This window comes from Miniopterus natalensis, chromosome 19 (genome assembly GCF_054644295.1).
Source record: "Miniopterus natalensis isolate mMinNat1 chromosome 19, mMinNat1.hap1, whole genome shotgun sequence".
Taxonomy (NCBI): Eukaryota; Metazoa; Chordata; class Mammalia; order Chiroptera; family Miniopteridae; genus Miniopterus; species Miniopterus natalensis.
This window is the reverse complement of record NC_142099.1, coordinates 33536736-33562596: the sequence shown is the minus strand read 5'-3', so window position 1 is coordinate 33562596 and position 25861 is coordinate 33536736. Positions and strand designations below refer to the sequence as shown.

Here is a 25861-nt window from a genome sequence, read left to right as displayed (position 1 = left end):
TAGCCTCGTGGCAAAGGAAAGGAGAAATGAGATTGATATTCATTGTATACCAAGTCTCAGGAATGGCTGAGGGAGACAGTGGTTATTTGATCAGGAGGTATGATTTCCTTTCCTCCCAGCGTTGCCTAATGAAATAGTTGGCACTTTTCAGAAGGGAACTGGGAGGGGTAGCGGAGAATAGTGTCTGCCAGCCACAGAGTTGTGCCTCTGCCCAAACCTTAACAAAGCATCCCCAATTCCCAGAGGCTCTATACAACAGTCTGGAAATCTGAGAATTTACTCATCCCACTTGGTCTGGTTGGTTTAACTTTCCTGGGAACTCTGTGCTCTGTGAGTCTAGTTTTAGTCAAACATCAGTGTTAAGAGAGGGAGGCTTTTGCATTTCCCCTCCCTTCCTCTGAAGTGTTGGGGTTAAGGGAAGAGTGGGCTGGGCAGGAAAGAAGAGAAGCCAGGGGCAGTGTAATTTGGAACACCGTTTCCAGACCTTACCATGGAGTCTAGGCACTGGCCTTTCCTCAGGGGAACATATTGGGGAGGGGCATCCCATTCATAGGACACAGGGAAACCAATCCTTCCAGGGCAACCTGAAGGACAGGTTCAAGGATTTGGGCAATAGTTCTGCAGTGGTTACTCCACATTGAAGAGTTCAGAATCCAGGATGGATGCAGCTATGGTGGTTGCAACTATAGGTTTTCTATTTCCTGGGTCAACCCAATCCCCTGGGAGCAGAGGCATCTATGAGATAACTGGGTATCCTGATGGTCCACTTTAGAAACTAGAAAGAGCAAAACAGTGGTGACCAAGGTCCTAGGTTCAGTCAGGAGTTGCCAACAGAAATTCACCATGAAAAACCATGACTTCTTTCGACGGGTTGGTAGACACTCCGGTACAAATTGATTCCAGATTCCTATATTTCTGGGGACACAGAGCCTAAGGGGACTTTCTAGGTAGAGAGTTAGAGAGGGAGGTACTCCAGCCTCAAATCACCAAAATGTCTGGTGATGGTGGGAGGTCAGGGGGAGTCTATCCATCCAACTGCATGGTCCCCCTAATGTGAGTCTCCAAGCACAGCTGAGGCCTCTAAGCCGTTCAGCCTAATCTTCCCTCTCCTTCCCCCATCCTGGCTTAAGGGGTGGGGGTGGAGGGATATATAATGCAGTGGAAGTGGGGTGAGGTGAAAGGGGAGAATGGGAGGAAAACTTGGGCTCCAGTTGGCCTAGACTACCCACAGGCCACTGGGTTAAAGGAGAGGGAGTGGGGAACGGGTGCTTCTGGAACTCTCCAGTAAGCCTGGGTAATAGCCTCACCCAGAGTGCCAAAAAGGGAAGCAAGACTAGAGGGACAGGGAGGTGGGAAACCAAGGCATCAGACGTTGCTGATGCGCACACTAAGGGCACTGCCCTCCTTCTCAGCTTGTTCCCTGAATGACTCCTCCAGCTTGAGTTTTTCGGGGTCTCCGTAGCATACAGTGCTGTCACGTAGGCCACTAGGAGGGGCCACTTTCACAACTTGATCAAAAAGGCTGAAGTCAGCTATGTATTTGCCACTGGCTGACAGCGAGATGGCAGGTGTGAACTCATAGCCCCAAAGGATCTCCTCTGGCAAGTAGGAAGTACGTACTTGGCAGGTGGCACTGGTGGATTCCACTGTCCCACTTAGGATCAGCACCAGCTCGAAGTCACCCTCACCACTGCGAAGGGGAAGGTCTTTTAAGGGACTGGTCTCATCTACCACATGGTAGAAGGTGAGGGGTAGGATGAGGAATGGGCTGTCAGAGGCTGTGTCTACTTGGAAAGTCACGTTGACCTGGTTAAGCCGGATGTTCTCACCCTCCTTGGTCTGGTGGGTCTGAAGGAGCTTGCCCGTCACCTGGCAGCCAATGAGCAGGCTCTTGCGCATATTGGCAACCCGAATCATAAGGCAGGGCTTCCCATCGTGGGCAGCTACAACCGCGTGCTGGCTGAAACGGATGGTCTCGGCCCGCTTCTTGGGCCGAGCGATCTTGGCCAGGAAGGTGCCCGTGATGAAGATTTCCAGGATGGTGGTGAGCACCAGCTGGGCGATCAGAAGCACGATGGCCAGCGGACACTCCTCGCTGATGTAGCGGAAGCCATAGCCGATGGTGGTCTGGGACTCAAGGGAGAAGAGGAAGGCCCCGGTGAGGGTGTGCACCTGAACCACACAGGGCGTGTGGTTAGCGGGGGGGCCCAGCTCCAGCAGGTCCCCGTGGGCCACAGCTACCAGGTACCACACCACACCAAAGAGGAACCAGGTGCCTGCAAAAGTCGCAGAGAAGAGCAGAAGCTTGTAGCGCCACTGCATGTCGATGAAGGTTGTCCACAGGTCTTTGAGGTAGAGGAAGCGCTTGTCAGCAATGTGCTCCATCCTCACATTGCTGCGACCATCTTTTGTCAGAACTCTCCGCCGCCGTATCCCGGGGCCCATTAGCGGCCGGCTTTCTGTCTGAGTGGTCTGACTGTAATACACCTTGGCAACTGATGTCATCTGGAGGGAGCAAGACAGTATAGTGGAGGTTACTGCGGAAATCCAGCCAACTCCTAGCCGCCACCCCATGGGAAGGAAGAAGTAGCATTCATTTTGGTACCACTGATTTATTCTTTTATTAGAACGTATTTATTGAGCACTTGCTATATGCCAGGCACTGTGCAAGATGCTGGTAAGTCAAAGATGAAAATGAAATCATCCTTGCTCTCCAAGAACTTGCAGCCTGATGAGAGAGATGTGTTCAGTAAACCAATAATTACAATACAGTCTGATATTTGTAATTCTTAGGAGAGGCAGAGAGGAAAGTAATAAGTTCACAGTTCCTTGAAGGCGGGGCCAGAGTAAAGAGGGGCTCTACTGGTCATCACAATGCCAATTCTGTGAAGATCTCTAATTTTGAAATCCCTCCCGCCCTCGTGAATGACATCAGCAAGAACAACTACCCTGTTGAGATCCTTGCAGGCCAATCCCCCTTAACGTGCACATATCCTTAGTTTCTCCATTCTTTCCCCTAGCCCCAAGTCAATAATCGATGTTGATACTAAGATATTCATCTGGCCCAGAAACTGCCCATTCTTCTTCCCTTCAAGATGTTCTCTAAGCACCCAGGCCGTTACACTATGTTAGTATTAGTATCGTCACCACCATCATCATCTATTTGCATCCTCTGGGGAACTTTGGTCTGGGTTAGGGTCTAGGGTAGTATTAGGAAGAACACAGACAGGACAAAAAGAGTAAGTAATAAGGGCAGAGGAGAAGCAACGGCCCGTTTTCCCAGGGACTGGGAGAAATGCCAGCTTGGAGGTGGCAAAACTGTCCTGCCTGAGGCAGGGAGGAGCAGTAAGAGTTCCGTTAGTGGCTAAGTGGACGCAAGCTTAGTTCAGGATGGCTGTTTGTCCTACTAGTAGAAAGTGGGACAGGCTCTGAAACAGGAGACGGGTCACTCAATTTAAGGCGTCTGGCACCCCTGCCCAAACGCTAACTTGTACTTTTCCAGCAGAGAAAGAATTTTAGTCACTTGAGCCCTTGACTCTGGATCTGATGACCAGATCTTCTGGGAAGGAGAGGGCGGTCTCTGAAGGGTCTGGTCCTTGGAGAGCAGAGAGGCTCATCATATTCTCCGTTCTGAGAAGTCCGAGCCATTGCACTTTCTCAGTCACACTGCCCCCTGCTCTGTCCTCTCCATGGCCGTATGCCTTGAGAACTGTAAGTTATTTGGGTCCATTCATATACCCATCCAAGTGGGCACTGAACTGGAGATCACCAATGGATGGAAATCTCAGAATGTTCAGAGGCAACCAGGAGCACCTTTTACCCGCCCCCACCCACTTGGAACTTTTGCCCAAGTGAAACTACTCAGCCAGACCTGGATGTCATCCACTTGCCCAATAGCCTTAGCTACTTTGGAGCAAAAAGGAAGCTCTGTAATTCTGAAGTTTGAAAAACTTACTTAGAGCCCCAGTAAAACCCCATTCACTACTCAGTAGCAGTCGTAATATTAAGAAACAATCACCACAATGCCTGCATCTATATACTATTTTAAAATTTACACATTAGTGTGCCTTCTCATTTGGTCCTCAAACTGTTGCAAAGATGTGAAACCTCTATAAGAGATTTTGAGGAACTCTTAGAGAACAGAGGAAGTGCTGGAAAGCTGTGGGTGAATGAACAAAATTTTAATTTTCACTAAGAAAAATGAGGTACATTTCCCAAACTACAGACAAACAGGTGAGATATTGATCCTAGGCAGGATTCTAGAATGGAACATTAAGATTGTGAGTACTTGGGTAGGGTGGAGGAAAGGCAGTTATCAGTAGGACCTGCCATGAGCTACTAAGATCAAGTCACATCAAATTTAACCTAATTTCCTTCTGTAACAAGGTTACCAAATTGGCAAATCAGAGAAATGCAATAGATAAAATATATCTAAGCAAGATATTTGACAAGACCTCTCATTGTGTCCTTGGGGATACGACAGAGAAAAATGAACAGAATGCTACTGTGATTAGGTGAGTTAAAAAATCAGTGGTACTGGCAAGTGGATCATGATAGCCTGGAATCAGTTTTCTAGTGATGTATCAGAAAACTTTATCTTAGGACTTTCCCTTGGCTATTATGTGGCTATCAATTATGTGGATGACACACAAACTGGGACAGATCTTAAATGCAAGGTTGGGGGTTAGAATTAGGATCCAAAAGAAGACAGATGAGTGGACCAAATCAAAAAGGATAGATATTTGTGTCCAAAAATTACCCAAGCAAGTTCTAGATTGGAAAGCAGAACCATGAAGATAAATTTTGGCAGAAAATAATCATGTATGAATTACCTATGTTTTTTTGGTTGCCAAAAAAGCAACGCAATCTTTGGCTACTTTAGTTGGATTAAAATATCTAGAGTAAGTAAGTGATTCTGCTCTGCTCTGTTTATCCCACACACCTGCAATATCGAGTATCAAGGAACAATCAGGACATGAGAGCATTCAGAACCAGGTCATACAAGAAATGGTTGAAGGAAATGGAAGTTTAATCAGGAAAAGAAATTATCTGAGAGATGTGATGGCTGTGTGCAAATATTTTGTTCGAAGGGCTGTCAAGTGAATGGGTTTGTACTTTTCTTTGAACCCCAAGAGCAACTACAGGACCAGTGAGTTCAAACCACAGGGGGAAAGATTCTAGATTGATATGACAAAGAACTCTGTAACAATCGGGACATCCAAATGTGAAAAGAACTTCTCAAAAGGTAGTGAGTGCCCTGTTCCTGGAGGTGTTCAAAGATATGTTAGAAGAGTCCTTTACTAAGATTCTTTAGAGGAGATTAAAGCTTTGGTTGGGAGGTTGAAAGATTGTCTTTAAGCTCCCACTCATGGATGCCTGCCCCCTCCTCCCCATCTCTACCCCGGCACTTCCCACTGTGACATTGGGATTCTTCATCAAAGTCCAGCTTTGTTTGTGCTGAGCAGAGATTCTGCATATCTGGAGGGATGGAAGCTCCTGGGACTCAAGGAAAGCCTTGCTTATCCCCAAAATAACAGTCTCTGATTACAGATCACTTTCCCATTAATAAAATATAATTTGACCTCTCCACCGTGAGGTAAATAGGAAAGGCATCGTTAGAAACGAAGGCTCAGAGAGGTTTGCCCCAAGTAGGTCAATGGTAGATTTGGTCTTCTGGCTCCTGATCCAGAACTTTGTAATCGTAGCAACTGCTTCGGTGTTCCTCAGGTTCATCCTTAACGTTTTCAGGAGGTGTCTCTGTGGAACCCTGTATGAAGGATCACAGCTGAGACAGAGAAGACAGAGCCTGGAGCTTCTAGAGCCCAGTGTTAAGGCTACAGACTTGAAGGCACCTGAGATTTGGGTTACTGGCTAAAACTGTTGCGATTGCCACCACCAGCTGTATGCCTGCTGTTGCCAGCCTTTGGATCTGTCTCCTCCAGCTGTTATCTGTAGCTCCCAGCTATTGTGCCACCACCCACAGCCAAGCAGCTTTGTTCTCTGAGATAATAAGAGTCAGAAGCAGATAAACAATCAGCTACTCTCCACTCCCAGCTGGCCAGGCCCCTGGGAAGGGAGCAGGCCAAAGTTCTGGAAACGGTGGTTACTATCCCACCTAAAACATGTACTCTTTCCTCTAGAGGGTGCTGTTTCCCCAAAACGGTCCCTGTCAGGTGCCAGGGACAGGATCTGAAGAATTCTGAAGACAAGACCAGCCTCTGAGTGGTGAAAAGAAACAGAAACATTCGTTCTTTCTCCTCTAAAAATTGAACTAATGATTCTTTCCCTGAAACAAAGGCCAGTGATACCTACAGAGATATTCAGCATGTTCCCGCAGCAAATACCATTCCTGCCTGTTGCTTCATGCCTGTAGATCAGCCCAGAGCTCTCCGTCTTTGCCTGAGAGCTCATGAGTCATTTGTTCTCCACAATGAATGGATTTATCAGAGCCTTTCTTGAGGACAGGACTGCTCTGGAGTAGGAGCACTGCTCTGATGCCTCGGGACTAAACGTGATCCGTGGCTCTCCATTGCTTTTAGGGTAAGCTGCAAGCCTCTGAGCACAGTATTCAAGACCTTCTTGATTTGGTCTCTACCTACTTTTTTTTTAAAATATATTTTTATTGACTTCAGAGAGAGGAAGGGAGAGTGAGAGAGGGAAACATCAGTGATGAGAGAGTCATTGATCGGCTGCCTCCTGCACGCCCCCGACTGGGGATCGAGCCCACAACCTGGGCATGTGCCCTGACCAAGAATCGAACCGCGATCTCCTGGATCCTAGGTCGGTGCTCAACCGCTGAGCCATACCGGCCAAGTTCTACCTACTTTTTGGCTTTAGTCTTACCACTATTCTGCATGGACCTTGGACTCCAGCCCTGTAGAGAGCATCACTTTCATCCTTTCTGCCTTTGGACCTGCTCTCACATTGCCCGGTTTCATGCCTATCTGACGACCTCCTACTTATCTTTCAAAACTCAAGTGTTAGTCACCCCTTTGAAGTTTTCCCTGACCATCAAAAAAATAGTTCATCTTCTCTATCTCCTCACCTCCACGGCAGCATGGGGTAAGCAGGGTCTTGTACACATTCCTGTTTTAAAACATCATAATGGACCCAGCAATTCCACCTTTGGGAATTTATCCAAAGAAACCCAAAACACTAATTCAAAAGAATATATACACCTCTATGTTCATTGCAGCATTATTTACAACAGTCAAGATTTGGAAGCAGCCCAAGTGTTCATCAGTGGATGAGTTGATAAAAAAAAAAGCTGTGGTACATTTACACAATGGAATACTACTTTGCTGTTAAAAAAAGAAAAAGAAGAAGGAGAAGGAGGAAGCCCGGCCGGCGTGGCTCAGCGGTTGAGCATCAACCTAGGATCCAGGAGATACCAGTTTGATTCCCGGTCAGGGCACATGCCCGGGTTGCGGGCTCCATCCCAGCAGGGGGCGTGCGGGAGGCAGCCGATCAATGACTCTCTCATCACTGATGTTTCTCTCTCTCCGTCTCCCTTCCTCTCCCTGAAATCAAAACTTTTTTTTTCTAAAAAAGAAGGAAATCTTATCCTTTGCAACAGCATGGATGGACCTGACGTGCTAAGTAAAATAAGGCAGGCAGAGAAAGACAAGTACCATATGATTTCACTCATATGTGGAATCTAAGGAACAGAATAAACTAACAAACAAAGGAGAAACAGACTCATAGTTAGAGAACAGGGCCGGGTGAAAAAGGTGAAGGGATTAAGCAACAACAACAACAAGCCACATAGACACAGACAAGAATATGGTGATTACCAGGGGGAAAGAGGTGGGGGGAGGTAGAAGAGAGTATGGGGAGGATTAATGGTGGTGGAAGGAGACGACCTGGGATGGTGAACACACAATACAATGTACAGATAATATGTTATAGAATTGTACACCCGAAACCTATATAATTTTATTAATCAATGTCACCCAATAAATTCAACAAGAAATATAAAAAATAAATTTAGAAAAACACATCATAGTGTTTGCAATGATTTGTTACCATTGTTTATCATCTGTGAGTTCTTTTTTCCTTTTAATATGTTTTTAATGATTTCAGAGAGAGGAAGGGAGAGGGAGAGAGAGGTAGAAACATCAATGATGAGAGTCATTGATCAGATGCCTCCTGCAGGCCCCCTACTGGGGATGGATCCCGAAGCCCAGCGTGTGCCTGACCAGGAACGAGCAGAGATCTCCTGGTTCATGAGCCAGGCTCTTAATTTAAGGGCACAGACTGTTCCCCCAGTACTGAATATAGCTGGTTAAGAAAAACTGAGTAAAGGAATGACTAAAAGCCTGATCTGGACAGAAGGAGGCCCAAGTGAGGGCAGCCTTGATCTCCCTCACAGGGGATGCAGTTGATGGGGACCTTCAGGCACACCACAGCAGAGTGGGAGGGACCCAGGTTTACACAGGCTCCACTAATGCTGCAGACGTTTACAAGTCCTTTTTTCAAAAGGTGGGAGAAAGCATGCCCCAGGGCATCAGACCCAGCTCTCCTCTGGGTCAGCTGTTCCTTTTGCAGGCAGATGGAGAGGGAGAATGAGCCTTGTAATAGCTGTGAGCATTAGAGTGAGCTATGTCAAATGAAGTGACTAGACAGGACGCTTCAACCCCCTCCCGTGGGCAGTGGTGGAGGGGCCGGGAGAGTTGTGCACCTTCTGAAACCCGTCATGTTGGAGGGGCAGGGACATGACCCTGAGCTAAGAGCTTTATGTTTTCTCTGTGGCAAGAGCAACCTGACTAAAAGGAGCTTTGGGTACTGGTTCTAGATACATTCATTTCCAAATGTGAACAGATTCTCTTTCTTCTCCTACCTGCTGCCCCTTCTTGGTTTTGTAAATAGTTAATGGCGCCATCGTCTCAAACTCTCCTTCCACATCTCAACATTCCTCTGATGCCACGTGCTGTGGATTCGTTCCTCCTGCCTCTTCCGTTCGTTATCTTAACGCCTTTTGGCTAAATCGCTGCATCGGCCTCCTACTCCTCTCAGGCCTGCACTCTCTCTCCTCAAACCCACCCTACACTTCCACGTACAGGGATTCCCAGCTGTGGGTCAGAAATACAGCTGAGCCCTGGCCGGGGGGCTCAGTTGGTTGGAGTGTTGTCCCAAACACCAACAAGGTTGCGGGTTCAATTCCTGATCAGGGCACATACGGGAAGCAACCAATGAATGTTTCTCTCTCATATCAATGTTTCTTTCTCTCTCTGTCTTCCTTTCTCTCTAAAAATCAATAAAAAACATATCCTCCAGTGAGGATTTAAAAAGAAGAAGAAATACAGCTGACCCTTGAACACGGAGTTGAATTGTGTGGGTCTTTACATGCGAATTTTTTTCAGTAAACGCTGTAAATGTATTTTCTCTTATGGTATATTAAATAACTTTTTTCTCTAGCTTACTTTACTGTAAGGATACAGTACATGATACATATACAAAATATGTATAAATTGGCTATTTATGTTTTCGGTAAGGCTTCCAGTCATAGTTTAAGGGTCAGCTGTGTATCCAGCTGTACCGTTTGTGGCCCATCTATTGGGCATCATGTGTCTTCTACTGCAAATAAGCTTATTGGAATAAGGATTCATGTGGACGTTTTGATTCGCCTGATGTATGATTAGCAAAATGTGTGATACACAGTAGGTGCTCAAGGAGTATTTTATGAGTGAGTGAATGAGCAGAAGGGGGCTCCCAAAGGACTCAGCTGTAGGGGCCACTCTCCGGGACCTGAGAACGGACTTCACCTCACGGGGGCGCAAGGTGTGGAAGCTCTTGTCCTGGGCAGGACGGCTGATTCCCTCTGGCCCAGGGCCTCTCTCACTGTGGGGCCCTCTCATCCCCCTACTTGGTTGTGTCTTCTAGTGATTTTTCTTATGATGGTTTCTCTTTTTCCTCGTACACACAGAAACCCAATAACTAATTATCAATCCTAATAGATATGCAAATGAGCCCAATGTTCTCACCTGTATGATGTTTCCCACCACACAGGGAGACCCGTGCAGTTGCAACTGCGTTTTCATGCCTTCATAAACATTTTTTTTTAACATCTACTGAGTGTCAGACTCAAGACACTGGAATATGAAGATGAATTATGTGTAGATTCTGACCTTGAGGACCTTATAATCTAATAAGGGAGGCAACCATCAACAGGCATGGAGTGACGAGCACCGTAGAAGAGGTGTCCTTGAAGTGCTAGGGGGTTTGCAAGGGGAAAGGTGACATCTAGCTTAAGGGAGCAGGGCCGGGAAGGAAACTAACGCGTTCATTGAGCAGCTATTAGGCGCTAGGCAGTGGGCGAGGTTGGTGACTTTTGTATGATAGCTCATGTAACTCCCCAAACAACCCACCGTTTGTACCAGGAAACATAACAAAGCAACAACCAGGAGTTGAGCTTTCCCTGCATATCTGACGGTCTCACTCAAGGAAGACTATAGAGAAAAGCGGCAATGGGACCGGGCCTGAAGGAGAAGCAAGATTTGGACCCTTGGAGGTGGAGGTTTGGGGGTCAAAGAGAAGGCCCTTCCAGGGAAGGGAGCAGGAGGAGCAAAAGGCACACGGAGGAAGCCCCGCGGCAGCCGGGGCAGGAGCGTTTGTTTTGGTTGAGGTTCTGGGAGCGCAAGAGAGACTTCACTTCACAGGACCAGCTGGGGAAACGGTGTGAGCTCTGACCCCTAACGCCCTCCCGGTTCAGGTGCCCGAAGGTCAACTCGCTCAAATGAGGGGCAACAGCCACACGGTGCGGGGTGGAGCCGGGTAGCCTCTCCCCCGTGGTGCCCGGGCTGCTGGGCATCGTCTCCCAGAGCCACCAGGGGGTTCTCTTTCTGTGCGCAGAGTCCCCCCTCTTCCTCATGTTCGGCTCCAGGAGCCAGCGTGCGAGAGGGGGTTCCCGTGGCTGTCTTCTCTCTCCCCCATTTCCTTCCCTTGGGCTCTGCCCCCAGCTCCCTCCCATATCTTCTATCCCCTGTGCTGCTCCCCACCCCCCCATATTTCATGCTGACTGTTCCTGAAGCGTTTCGCCCTCTCTCCTCCATCCCACCTTCCTCTTTGTCTTTTCATTACCGACACGTCTGTCTGGACTGTCCCTTCTTTTCGGTTTCTCCGGTTCCCCGTATCGCACCCTGGAGCGCTGAGTTTTGAAGATGGTGATACGGAGGAAGAGTGTGCTCTCCCTCTCATTACAACGCTGACCCCCACATTCTGCACCGAGCCCCATCTCCATCGACGTGCCTACATCAGTAGAGGCGGTCTAAGCCCCGCAGCCTCCAGTTCTCCCTGATTTTTCCCTCTAGAAAACAGCCTCTCGATTTAGGAATTTGGAAATAGGGTCAGATAGGCAGTTTCCACTATATCTATTAAGTAATACAACTATTTTAGGTTTGAAAATATTCTTGAACCAATCACTGTGAGGTGCAGATAAATTAATAGGTGGACAGAAGAACCAGCTCACTCTCCGTCCCAAATGCTATGTGTTGGGAGAGCCCTGTGTACAAACAGAGGAGTCTGAAGTACTATCAGCCTCAGAAGCCGAGGCCAGCTGGTCTCTAAGCCCACACATCTCAGACAGCTGAGCAAGGCACATGCCCAGCATAGCATTCTGAGGCGGAGTGAGAGAACCAGGCTCAAGGCTGTTTGAGGAACTACGAGGCAGAAAATGGGCTGGACTGGGAAGCAAGACACATAGGAGCCCGTCTCAGTTCTGCCAGGGACCAGCAGTGACCTTGGGCAAGTCTCTAAACCTCACAGGCCTTTATTTCCTCACTTGTGGAATTAAGGGCATTGTATTAGTTTCACATGTCTCAAACTAGTGTGCCAGGAGGTACTCAAAGCCACGGGATTAAATTTTATGTATTTTCCAGAAATATCCATTTTACTCTAAGATTTTGAAGTAAAATCTTGTTTTAATATTAAATGATATATGATGGAGTAGAATTTTAAAAACTGTATAATTTAAAAGGCAAAATGAATTTCAAAAATGTCCCATATGTGGTGCACCCCTGTATGTTTTGGGGCATAATTCCCTCTTCTCTGAGTGCTGGGTCAGTTTGGGAGATGCTGTGTTCAAGGGTTATCAAGGTCACTTCCCGCTTTAAAACTCCTCTCACCAACCATGTATCCCTTTTTTGGATATGGAGTCCAACTTGGAGAGCAGCCTTGGAAGCCTCCAGAAGGAGATCAGCTTGCATGGCAGGCTGGAAGGAAGAATTTCTGGGGGTTCAAGTGTTCTCAGTGAGAGAGAGGGAAGAAGAACTGAGAAAGGGGTGTTAGAGGAAAGCCTGTGAGAAAAGCTCTGCCGGGTTATGTAAGCCCTCAAGGTTGGAAGAAGAATGGACTTGGGTTTGGGGTTCTTTCCAAACTCGATGTCCTTATTTATTAATCTCCCTCCTGTCCTGCCCCAAAGAGAAAGAAACAAATAGGAATCAAGCCAGATGCACACAAGTCTCGAGGTGGAGAAAGAGAGGGCAGTGTGTGTGTCGGGGGCCTGCCGTGCCAGCTGAGTCACTGTCGCCCCTTCCTCCACCCTCACCTCCCATCCCCTTCCCTCCTGTCCTCTGCCCTCGGCCTGACACCAAGGCCCTGGCCCAGTGAAGAATAGGCTTTTCTTCCCTTGTGTCAACGTTTGGAAAGTTCTCCTAGTCTGACCAAAAGGATAAAAGCTTTCAGAGCATTTCTGGGGAGCCTGTGACCTCTGTCTGGCCCTTCTGATCTCCCTGTGTATTTTCCAGTCAGGCGAGGGAGGGGCACAGAGATGGGGCCATGTCAGATGCTCTCCTCTGTCCAGAAACCACGCCTGCCTGTCGATGTGGGACCACTGCCCCTTCCTCTGGCAGTGCCTTCTGCCCCTACAGGAAAGGAACAGTTCCTGCAGAGGATTGCCCAGAGAGGGGCATCTCAGGGACCCCCTCTGCCCCCAGCTGGAGAGGGAGGATGACTTCCTGGCACATGCAGCAAAGGAGCACTGCCTCTTCGAGGTGCCTGCCCACTCCCTCCACCCCACTTGCTGCAAACCCCACCCCAAGTCATCACTGGGCCACAGTGTCTGCTCCTACCCACTGTCTGGGGCAGCAGGCTGCACATCCTGGTCCTGTGTGAGGAACTTGGCACTGAGCAGAGTTCAGCTTAGGACAAAGGATGCACCACTGCCTCCCCAGCCCCAACTCCTGCAATCCTGAGAGCATTTCTGGCCTGGCCCCATCTGGGTCCTCACCTCAGAAGAACATCTACTCAGAGATTTTAACCTATCCCTTGTCACCTCCACTGAAGAGCCAGAAAAATCAGTATCAGTGCTATGACACAGCTGGAAGCAATGGCATTCATAGTAATAACTTCTGTTATCATTGTTATTCTGTTGTTATCAGTAAGACATGAGACACTGAAGAGGTTCCCAAGGACACTGGTGGAGACCTCAGAGGGTCTGGGCTGAGTTAGGTGGAAACAAGACGATTGCCAAGGTGTCTATTCAGAATCTCTTGTTCAGGTGCCAGCTTCCCCGACTCTCTAACCACTCATCACCTGGCCTCCACTCCTGAGACTCTCCACAGAGGGAATCTGTACCCAACTGATTCCCAAAGACGCTGGGCAAAGGGCTCGTACCAGTTTAGAGATTAGAAGTATTCTTCAGGACAAAGGGACAGAGTCCCCTGGGGAGAGTTCACCCCACCCAGCTGCATTAACAGCAGAGGAGATCGATAAGGTTACAGATGGGGGCAGGGGTAGCCAGGAGGTAAGGGGGAACTCCTGCAAACTGTGAGCTTCACCGGGTACCTGCCCCCCTCTGCCCAGCACTGAGGATTTACTTCCCTGCCACCAGGGGGCAGGGCTCCCCAGCCTCCCAGGGCAGCCCTGGGCTCTGTCGCTTGCCTTCTCTCATAGACTCCCCCACCCCAGCCCGCTCCTTTTACTATTGGGTTCAACCATTGGAAACTACCAATTTAGAAAAATTGGGTCCCGCATCAGCAATGTCAAATGGTTCAATCTACTAATATTTAATAACAATAAAAGTAAGAGTATCCACCACCTGTAGACCATGACGCTCTGCAGTCTTACAAAACATTTAGAAACAGTTCCACTTGACGCACACAGCCAGGTTGGGTGGCAGTTGAGTGGCACAGGCACAGAGCTCTCTCTCTCCAAGGTCACAGCTGACCTTCCAATCGTTAAACCCAAGGGTGTTTTCTCAGGCCTGGATTCCAGCAGTCTCTCCACAGCATCCGAAACTAATGACCAGCCCGTCTGTTCTTGACACATTTTCATTAGGCTCTCCCTGTGATGTGAGGACCAACTGATTTTGTAGAGCTTGAATAGACATTAAGTGGCCCTGCCACTTCTAAGCTTCATGATTTGGGGCAAATCGCAGAGTTTCCATTTCCTTCATTTGCAAAAGGGACCTAATAATACCTTCCTCACAATCCGATTGGGAGAACGTGTTGGGAGCATATATGTAAGAACACTGTGACGCCCTAAATATGAGGAGAGCCTCACTGTTACTCTCTGACATTGTCCTCCAAGTTCCCTCTCTATTACTTTTTATTTTAAATGTGTGTGTTTTTACTTTTTAGAGAGAGAGAGGAACATTGACACAGAGCCTGCAACCTGGGCATGTGCCCTGACCAGGAATCAAACTGGTGACCTTTCGGTGCGCAGGACGGCGCTCACCCAACTAAGCCACACTGGCCAGAGCCCCCCGCTATTACTTTTGACCCATCTCTCTTGCTGTGGTCTCTCCTCTGCCCCTTACCTGTGGGCGTCTCTCAGGGATCCACCCTTGGCTCTCATCTCCAGGCTCTGCACTCTCCCCTCCTCAGCCGTTTCAACCCCTCCCGTGGGTTCCACCTCCCCTCCGCCTGCCTGCCCAAGCACTGGCAGGCCCCCTCTATGTGGAGTTTTAATGTATTCAGACTCCTGTCCTCTCTCCTTAAAAGGGAATCGCTCCTGTTTCCCCTCATGATCACAGCATTACCATCCATTCAGTCACCCCGCTTCTCTCTTGCCCTCCTCAAGTTGGTCACTAGGTCTTATCAGTTCTGCCTCTGCGGGCTCCTCTCCACCTCCTTGGAAGCTTCCCTAGTTCAGTCTCATGTTCTCTTTCACGCAAAATGTTGCAATGATCTCCTGCTCTTCCCGCCCCGGCCTCACTCTCCTCACCTCCAACTGCCTCAGCTGCCATGGGGCCTTTCCCACTGCTCTTGCTTTAAATCCTTTCATGAGTTCCACGACTTTTAATGACAGAATTCAGAACCCTTCACCATCGGACCCTGCCCTGATTTCCACAGCCTCTTTTGGTACTTTCATTTGCTCTTCAAACACGGCTGCACCCCCTTGCCCGCCCCGTGCCTTCCCTCATGCAGTTCCCTCTGCCCAGAAGGCCCTCTGCAAGGACTTGCTCTTCCTCTGTGTTGCTAGGACCCTTTGCTGCATCATCAATATAGCACATCTTTGTCCTTCTGAAAAGATTGTGGGCTCTTTGACGGCAGAGACTATATCTTAGTTGTTTTTTTGTTTTGTTTTGTTTCAACCTCACTCGAAGATATTTTTTTCCATTGCTTTTCAGAGAGAATGTAAGGGAGGGATGGAGGGGGGGGGAGAGAGAGAGAGAGAGGAACATTGATGTGAGACACATCAATTGGTTGCCTCCTGCACGCCATGGACCAGGGCCAGGATGAAGCCTGCAACCGAGGTAGGTGCCCTTGACTGGAATCGAACCCGGGACCTTTCAGTCCTGGGGCTAATGCTCTAACCACTGAGCAAACCTGCCAGGGTTCTTAGTTTTCTTTTTAAGCTGGTACCTTTTAATTTAGCTTAATTGATTACTATAGAAAAAGGACTTGGACTTGAAATCCCTGCTCTGATTCTAGACTAGGAATGTCAAACATACAGCATGTGGGCCATCGCTAACCCTGGCCCTCACCCTCAACAGATATCACTAATTCATCACAGTACTTCTCCCTGAGCCTCAGAATCTTTCTCAACATGGTGACACAGAGAGCCGTTTTCAGTCAAATGGAGTTGGCCTAACAAATGAAACCTATTTGTTATCCTGGCATGTCTGGGTCACAGCCAAAGCTCCCCAGCTATTCTTCTTTCCCACTATTTGCCATCCTGGTCTGTGTCATTTACTAGCTATGGGAACTTCAGTCAATCTCTTAATCTCTCTAGGGCTCAGTTTCCTCACCTAAGGAGGCAATAAAACCTTCCATTGTGCGGTCAGGGTTATGTGAGATAAAGTATGTGAAATCTGCAAGGCCCTTAGACAAATATAAGATATTATTATTATCTTACTTTGCAGATGAAGGGAAGTAGCTACTAAATTAGAGAAACAAGGGCTCAGGCAGGCAAAGTAACCTACTGACAGGTATTTAACAGCTGATCCAGAACCTCTGTCCAGTCCAGTGGACTTTGTCACATTGCTTCTCCACACCCCAGTGGGACTGATGATGCCTTATTTCTCCTTTAGGGGAACAGTGATTTGTGGGGTAGGATTTACCGTAGCCCCAGAACTGAAGGAGGCTTCCAACCCCTATGCTTCATTCCACCTTCCTGTAATTCCCAAGAGGAGACTCCCTCCAAAAATCTGAGAGGCAGGGGGTGGTGTACGGTGAGGGGTGCTTCATGGAACCAAGTTCCTCGGCTGCTGCCCTCCTGCTTGTCCCCAGCCCCGGTGGCTCCAGGTAGCTGGCAGGCTTCTCAAAGCCCAGTATGGCCAGGCCTCAGGAGATAAGGTTTTTGGGGTGGAGGCCAGTAAGCCACTGAGCTGTCACTAGATATGCTACCAGAGTCTGAGAAACCAGAGAGGGGCCAAGCTGATGGGACCTGCTTCTTAGGGTCCTGGGACTAGCGGGGCTCCTTACGTGAGAGAAGAGAGGCAGGCCGGCTGGATCCCAGCTGAAGGCCCCTTCTCTGTACACTTTATTCTCTGTGATCCTATAGGTTTCACTGGCTAGTAATGAGTGAGGGCTTGGGCCTAGTTGGTGGGGGAGTGTAGGGGGAGACAGGGGAGTCACTCCCCAGTGTAGGAGCACCCTCAGGGGCAGCTCCCACGGGAGAACTGTCATCTTCCCACTCCTTCCGGGAAGGGCCATGCCCATCTTTCCAAAGAGAATCATTTCTGAACTGATTCTTAACCTATGTTTTGTTCATTTTTGTGTCCTCGGTGCCTGTATAGAGCTTTAAGTCTTTTTTGGCTTAAAGGAGCCTGTAGGATTGGTCTTCTACATTCCTTTCTCCTCCCCCAGGCCCCTTTTTGGTGTGTAACGTGCTTGCTCCTTGGGAAGTTCTCCTTCCAAGCTTCCTACTGACGTTTCAGCCTCCCAACAGTTGGGGGCACTGACGCGGTCTCCCCATCAGCCCTTACTCCGGGCTGAAGAGCCATCTCTTCTCTAGTTTCCCTCAGTCCTCGCTCCACACTGCCCGCTCCCAACTCTCTGCGGTGAGGGAGCCAGATGGGGAAACCAAGGCCAAAGTGGGTGTGCACAACACTTAACAGTAGGGCCTCAATGCCAGAAATCCAGAGTCTTCTGTGGGAGGTAAATTCCTCTCTCATAGTGGCAGGGAAGCAGAAAACTTCAGACAGGGGCCAAAGCTGTTCCAGAGCAGGACAGCTCTGGACTCGAGCTTCTCCCTGGACCGTCGAGGTCCTTCTGAGGAGCCCAGTGGTTCTTTGTGCCAAGTGACCAAAGGTAAGAGGACTGAGACTTGGGAGAAACAGAGAAAGAAGAGCAGGAAAAGGAAGATGGAGGGGAAGCAGAGGGGCACCAGCTCTTAAGCCCCTAGAACTATGGGTGGGACCGAGGCCAGCATAGCCTGACCTCTGCTGACCTCTCCAGTGCCAGTGTTCTCCATCCTCTGTCCACCCCTCACAATACACACTGTCCTCCAGCCACACTAAGCTTCTCTCAGCTTTTGACTAGGCTCTGCTTTCTCTTACCAACAACAGTTCTTGGCAAATAGCAGGGCCTCTTTCATGGAGCACTCTTCTTCTCACTTTGCGTGGTTAATTTCTACACCCACCTCAGGCCTCAGCTTAGATGTCACTTCCTCTGGGAAGCCCTTGCGGATGCCTGTGCCCCCGGTGCTCCCACAGTGCCACATCATCCTGGAAGGAGGGTGGTGCCATTACCCTCATGTTGATGGTGTGGAAACCAGACTCAGAAGCTGTAGGTGACTTGCCCAGGAGACCCACTAGGAAGCTGAACCCAGGTCTGCTTAAAGAGAAGTCTGTGCTTTTCTCCTTGCCACGGTACTGGCATAGAACATCCATGCTGGGACGCACCCCGGTCATCTCAATCAATCCCTCATTTCACTGAAGAAGCAGCCCGGGTCTAGAACAGCTGAGTAACTTTCCCATGACCACACAGCTAGCTAGTAGTGTTAGATGGGCCTCGTACAGAAACTAGGGTACAGAAACACCAGGGCAGGAAGCCCCAGATGCCTAGCAAGGGACGAAACTGGGAAAACAAGAACCTTGTCCCCAGGGCAACCTATCCTCCCCCAGCACATTGCTGGTCATGCAACTTAGACCCCCTGAGCGCTCCTCCCTAAAGATAACATCTAGGCCTCAGTTGTATTTCAGCTCCAGGCCCAGAAAAGCAGCCAAACCAGACAAGTGACACTGTGGCTGCCTCAGGACCAGGTGTATTGACTAATGACCCCCTGCCCTGGCACTGAGGAGTGGAGACTATAACCCTGAAAGAGCTCACCTGGAAAGCTGATGAATATTCTATTCAGACCCTCCCCTGAGATCTCCCCTAAGATTCCCGCCTGCAAGAAAGAGATAGATATGCTCAGACTCCCCACCAGGGGAGCACACCAGTACCATCTCCAAGGGGACCCCACAAGACTTGCAACCAGGGGAGCAATGGGCAGCGGAAGCTCATCCCGGGCTTACCCCTGAACCTGTCTCCAAGGTCCCCGAAACTGTCTCCAAGGCCCCTTCTCTCTCTGACTTCTCAGTGAGCCAGAGCAGCCCAGCCCAGGCACTCCTGTTGCATCTTCTGTGCCCCTCTTTGCTTCACTGGCCCAGGGATACTTTTGCTGACATCATGGGCCCAATGCCCTTTGGCTCAGTGCTCTGTAGCCTTCCCTTTGGATATCCCATCCCCTTTAATAAATTTAATTTTTCTTTATTCACCCATCTGAGATGGCTATTTAGCCTGCCCCCGCACCACCACCGTTAACCTTTCAAGTAGCACATGTGATTTTCATCGGAATCAGAGCAATAACCCTGGCCTTCCTCTTCATGCCAACCTCCTTCTTCCTACAGGATCCTGTCTCGACCCTTGGGTGCTAAAGGGCCAGGTGGTGGGGAACCAACCTTGGAACATTAGCCACAGCCCAGGAGGAATCCAACGTGCAGCAGCAGGTATCAGGGATCCTCCGCACCCCCGTAGCAGCTGGCCCAGAAACACTCTATCAAGATCATGAAAAATGGCAAAGAGCTGGCCCATAGGGAGGGGGCAGAGTCAATGATGCTCTCTGCTGGGGGCGTGAAAATGGGCAAGAGGCTCCTTGGAGACAGCTGGGAGTCCGCGCCCCCAGGGGCCCTGAGCGGCCTTGGAACTATCGCCCCCCTCCTCCCCCCCAGCACCAGCCTCTGTTCAACAGGAGACTCTTTCTCATCAGGGGCTGTGAGCTCACCTTTGCCTCATAACACCTGATACCCAGGACATGCTTCCTGCTATGTCAAACTTTACCTGCCGCCGCGTAAGCAGTTTATTCCTGTTTTTACCCTTGGTGGAGATGGAGACCCATAGGTACCCTGTACTTGGGATGCATATTAAGGGAACTGAGCCACCTTCCCTGATAGGGGTTCTCTCAGCTTCCTTTCCTTCTCAGGGCCCCTGGTTCATGTATGGAGTACAACCTCTGACCCTCACACAGAGAATTTTAAGGGGGTCGCCCTGGTAGGACTCCCCCCTCCCGGTCTACTTATTCCTTACCCAGTTTCCTTGTTTTAAGAGAAGGGTGGGTAGGGGTGGCGTGAAGACACCGACTGGGTGCAGAACTAGATTCGGAGGTGACTGTCCCTGCCCTCCCGCTTTCAGGAGCTAGCTGCCTGAGTGCAGCTGGAGGGGCGCAAGTTATATTTAAGGTGTGCCTCTTTCTCCAACAGGGGACATTGGAAGGGGCATTTGGGGGCAGAAGAACCACATCAGGGTACAGGGTGGGGGAGGTGTGTTCTGGATGAGGTGACTTAAGCAAAGTCCTGTAGCCACAGAGAGACCACTCTCAGTGAGGAGTGGGGCGAAGGAAGAGAAAGGCCCTGCAGGGGTGTGTGCCATTCCGATGCCAGGGAAACACCGTGGAGGCCAGTGTTCGAAAATATTAGCTGATAAGCAAACCAATATCAGCTTAGCTCTCCAGCTGATGGAGTTCCTGCAGCTGTGACCCCATCCACCACCAAGGTCCCAGCACAGCGCTGTGCACGCAGCCCTCAAATCCTTGGGGTTGTGGTGGCCCCTCCATCTAACTCCCTTTTTAGGGCGCCTGCTCCAAGCTTCCACAAGATGCCCCAGATCCTATACAGACATAGGATCCTGGCAGCGAGGGTCAGAGCCAGGCATCGTGAAGGACTTGTAATCAATAGAGAACTCAGACTCCGAAACCCTAACAAGAAGGCAGTGGGGCTTTTCTCTCCAGCCACCCAGCATCAGGAGAAGAGTGGGGCTGGGGGAGGGTAAGGAGTGAAAAGATCTAGGCTCACCCTGCCTAGAGGCAATGGAAGGGTCAAGGTGACCTTTTGAGGTTCTTTCTAGACCCAGAATCCTATTTAAGTTTCCTGTACCTGTTTGCCCTACCCACCACCCCACTATGCCCCCACTCCTTCCCAAGCAAGGTGGGTAGATGATAGCTCTGTGAAAATTCTACACGGGGTCATCTGAGTGAAGCCAAGAAGCAGACGATGACCCTCAGAAATCACAAAGAAACGCCTAGAGGCAAGAAACTCCCATTCTCATTCCAGGCTCGTCACCCGGATGGTGATAACTGTCCCGTTTACCTCATAGGGCACAGGACCAATGCAAGGATGGTCCCCAGGGCCTGTGCCACAGCAGGCCAGGGCTCAGTCCTGCAGAGCTCCTCCAGCATGCTTGGCTCAGCCTGAGGGGTGGGGGAACAGGGGCCCTGGCCCACCCAGCTCCTCCGTGGTCGGATGGGGGGCACCCTGCTCAGAGTTCAACAGAGGCCGTGTCTGTGGTTAACGTATAAGCAGGTGGATATGGTGCAGTGGGACATTCCCCGCCCCAGGGCCACATTCTTGAGGTCACAACAAGTGCAAACTTGTTATAACCTGTGTTGGAGCAGCAGGGGGCAGGGAGGGCAGGGAGGGGGGGCGGGAATGGTGCTGAGCTGGCTGAGGCTGGTGGAGGGGGGACAAGGGGAAAGGAGGGGTGGGTGGAGGGTGGGTGTGCAGGGGCATCTGCGAGTGGATGGTGGCGGGCGTGCGGGTCTGTGGGCCTGGGGCAGCTGCTGTGTCTGGGCACATCCGCTCGCCGTGCCGAGTGTGGGGCCGCATAGATGAGCGTGTGCCTGTGTGCCTCTGCATATATGAGCCCTGCGGCGGCTGGAGGGGGAGAGGTGGCAGGCAGGCCCAGCTGGGCAATCGAACCGAGGTGTGGGCAGGCTATGTCCCTTCTCTCTGCTGGCCGCGCAGAACCTGCATTCCAACTCCATCCACAAGTTGCCCTTGCCCTGCCAGCTGGGGCCTCTCCCCTCCAAGTGCCCATTTCCCCAGCCTGGGGGTGGGGACTTCCTGCCCTTCCCCCCCACCTCAGCCCTGGGCTTACTCCCCCAGGCTCTCTGGGCCCTCCGGACACTGGGGTGTGTGGGGGTGGCAGTGGGGGGAGGCTCTGAAAGCAGGTGACTGTTCGGGGGAACTTGGGGACAGAGCCCCCATTGTGCCCGCCCCTGAGCCGCCTCAATGGAGCTCTCTGGCACAAAGGGGCTTTGACAATGGGCAGGGCATTAGTATGCAGAGCCAGCCCCTCGGCCCTCTCCCTGTCCCAGAGCCCAGAGGCGGGAGGTAGGGGGCTGCTGGCCTTGCCAGTGGAGGCAGGGGGTGGGGCAGGGCTGAGGCTGAATTGATCCTAGTCCATAGGGGTTGGGTGGGGGGCACTACCCAGGAGACGGGGCAGGGAGACTAGACCAGAGTCCCCCAAAATGCCACTCGCCAGAAAGGAATTTCCAAGTGGAAAAAGCTCCAGAGACTGGTAGGGATGGCTCTAGAAAGAAGCAGTGGGCAGTCTAAGGCCACCCACTTTTTGCCTCAGTTTTACCCTTTATTCAAGGGAATTGTGTGGGCAGGAGAAGAAAAACGGAGCAACTGACAGCAAGATCTCAAACCGAAGCCCACCCCATCTCAGAACTGTCAGGCTGGGGGCTTTGGGTGGGAGCTGAACCTCCAGAATGCATAGTGTGTGGACTCAGGGGGGTCTGGGCTTCTAGGGAAGGTGGCCCCTACAGCCAGCTTAAGGGAATTTGGCTGAAGGTCTCAAGAGCCAGGACTAGTTCTTCCTCAGTGTATGTCCGGCTGTGTCCCCATCTACCACAAGCCCTTCCCGGTGCTGTGGGGAGAGGCTGCTCTTCTCCTGCCCCAGGCCCTCCCCAACCCCCACTGTCACCTCCGCACACCAGTGCCTTCCCCAAGGTGCAGTGCCCTGCACTATGGCACCTCAGCACAGAGGGCAAGGTCAGGAGAGCCTGGGGAAGAGTGGGGCCTGCAGCTGTGGGACCGCTGAGGGCAGACGGTGCTCTGGGAAGGGGCTGCAGGCGCCACATGAGAAGTAGTGTTGCCAGCACAGACTTTCTCTGCCACTGGGGCCAGTAAGTCCCAGGACAGAGGCCTGGAGCCACTTTACAGAAATATCCCCACAAGGTAAGACAGAAAGATCTCCTGGGCTTAAGCATGTCTTCTGGCTGTCTCTTTAGGTTGCTGTGATGTCAGGAAGTCCTCCCTGCTATCTGCCCTCAAGGCTTCCTGATTTACTCCCAGGGGCCCTGACTGGCTCACCAGATTTGCTTGGAGAAAGGTAAGGTCTGCTTCCTTCCCCGTCTCAGGACCTTGGGATTTTTTCCCCCCACTGGAAAAGTCTGGTGGGGAGAGCATAGGGCTAGGAGTTAGAACTCCTGGGCTCAGGGCCCAACAACCCTGTTAACTTTCCCTGGGACCTGGCTCAAGTACTTTCACTCCCTGGGCCAAGAAGCCCCATCTATAATGCAGAATGAATCACCTCTGTAGCTCCCTGCTTTCTGGGCCGATGGGCAGTGGACTTGGGAGTAAAGCTCTGGAGTTTAATAAGATTTCACATTATTCAGCACTATACTAAGCCCTTTTCTAGTATTATGTTATTTAGTCTCAGCAACTCTAAAAAGTAGGCACTTTTGCCTGGCCAAGCTCTGGAGTTTAATAAGATTTCACATTATTCAGCACTATACTAAGCCCTTTTCTAGTATTATGTTATTTAGTCTCAGCAACTCTAAAAAGTAGGCACTTTTGCCTGGCCGGGCGTAGCTCAGCGGTTGAGCATCAACCTAGGATCCAGAAGATCACGGTTAGATTCCCAGTCAGGGCACATGCCCGGGTTGCGGGCTTGATCCCCAGCCGGGGGTGTGCAGGAAGCAGCCGATCCATGACGACTCTCTCATCATTGATGTTTCTATCTCTCTTTCTCCCTCTCCCTTCCTCTCTCTGAAATCAATAAAGATTTTTTTTTTTAAGTAGGACTTTTTTAAAGCCCTATTTTATAGATGAGGAAACTGAAGCACAGAGGTGTTAATGATTTGCCCAACGCCACACAGCTAGTGAGTGGTAAAATTGAGATTCGAGCTCAGGTAGGTAGTTGTCTCTGGAACCCACATGATTAGCCATGGCCCCATAATTCACCCCTAGTGAAAACATTCAAAAGGCCCTGGGCAGCTGGGGGAGATCACCAGGAAATCCAGATTGGCCGAGAGTTTTTCGAAACTGTTTCCTGAGGGTCCTCTACACTAGTAGTTCCCAAAGCCTGGGAGCCCTGGGAGGTTCCTGAGACCCTTTGAAAGGCTCTGAGGTCAAACCTATTGTCTTGATAATGCTAATACGCTGTTCTGTTCGCTTTTTTCCCTTATTCTCTCATGAGTGTTCAGAGTTTTCCAGAAGCTACGTGACATGTGATGTTGCAACATGTTGAATGAAGATGCAGACACGAGACAGCGACTGTCTTCTATGAAGCCAGACATTAAAAAGAGTCGTGAAAATGTGAGACAATTCCACTCTTCTTACTAAACTTTGTTTTTTAAATATAGCTATTTTTCATTAAAAATGGCATTTACGTTGGCATGCAATGGTTTTGCTGTTGTTTTTAGGCGAATTAATAACTACTTAAGTCTCCTCAGTTCTTATTTCTAACACATCAATAGCTCTAACCCACATAAGCAAAAGCTCTTTGGTATCTTCGATAGTTTTTAATGATGTGAAAGGGTCCTCAGATCAAAAGTGTGACATACTAGGCTCAGACATACTGGCCTTCTCTTCTTCACAGTTGCCTTTGTCTTTTTTTTTTTTCTTTTCATCAGAGGGTCAAGCAGGGAAGTTTAGGTGTAGGGAGGAGGTATGTGTTGGGGTCTCATGGTTGGGACTAGCATTGGGTTAGAGATGAGGGACAGTCCCAGGAGTAATGTAAGACTAAGCTGTCAGGCCTACATCCCACTTCCCCACGTGTCTCCCAGCTTACAAGCCCCTGCCCAGAGGATGCTCGAGACAATGAGCTGTCCAGACTGGACCCTGACCTTTGCCCTTGTCCCCCTTTGTATGCCTGCTGCCAGGCCCAGCATCAGGCAGAGCAGACCTCCCTGGTGAGGAGAGAGAGGCTCTGTGGGGCCTGCATACCCATATGGATTTTTGTGTTTGGGCCAACAGTGCTGAAAGGGCTGGAAATTGATGGTTCTATGGTCTGCTCATTATAATCTTAAGGTGATGCTGTCTCCACAGGATGGGGTGGTTGGTAAGAGATTTCCCTTGAGGTTCCCTTGAGAGTTGGATGATGGGGTCTTATATATACCCTATTCCAGAACATTCACAGCCTCTAAAGCCAGGGCCCCCACCATCCTCCCACCGAATCAGCAACCAGAAAAGTTTCCTAGTTAGAGCCAAGCTAGTCAGCAGGCACTCTGGGCCTGAGAGTCTGAGGCAGAAAGAGAGGCCTTCATTTCAGGGAGTCTGCAGTCTGACACAGAGGCCTAACCCTAGAGGAGCCCCTGTGTAATGAGGGAGACAGGATGTCCCCTCCAACATCACCACTGCATTGGGCATTCTGGGAAAAGTTACAGGGACAAGGGACAAGCAGGATGCTGAGAGAAGGGGGTACAAGATTACAGAGCCAATAGAGAAACAGAGGAATGGAGATTGGTGGGAGGGGTAAGACTCAGAATGGCCTGTGTGAAGGCCCAAAGTGAAAGAAAGAGTGTGGCTCAGAATTGCCATTGAATATATTCCCCTGGAACAAGGTCTGAATGGAGAATCCCAAAAAATGGGAGTGCTGGAGGGGACTGGGGGGGAAAGGCTTACTAAAGTACCTTGAAGACTATGGTTGAGAGTTTTCATCTGAAAACCAACAGGGATATCGAGGTAGGAAAGGAGCAAGAGAAAACCGATGCTTCGTGGTGACGATTTCAGTGACAACTCTGTGGCAGAGAGGGAATCAAGGAGAGAGACAGGCTGAAGTGAGGGGGGTCATCATGTGGGCATCCAGGCTGATGAGATGGACAGGCTGACAGAAGAAGAGAGTGCACACACCTGAGAGAAGGTGCCGGGGAGGGGGGAGCAACAAGCAGGGTCATGGGGGGACAGGGGTGAGAGGTGGGATAGAGAGGA

General features: G+C 50.2%; 1 protein-coding gene across 1 annotated transcript; it reads right to left on the bottom strand.

The window, feature by feature from the left end:
• Positions 1–1365: 1365 nt before the first annotated feature.
• On the bottom strand, positions 1366–2505 carry KCNJ10 (potassium inwardly rectifying channel subfamily J member 10). Its single transcript, XM_016215632.2, has one exon. The coding sequence runs from the start codon at positions 2503–2505 to the stop codon at positions 1366–1368; it is 1140 nt and encodes a 379-aa protein (XP_016071118.1).
• Between the last annotated feature and the right edge of the window lie 23356 nt (positions 2506–25861).

Bases quoted from the DNA above. Each gene is read 5' to 3' on its own strand.
- KCNJ10 (XM_016215632.2), bottom strand. From the start codon at position 2,505: ATGACATCAGTTGCCAAGGTGTATTACAGTCAGACCACTCAGACAGAA.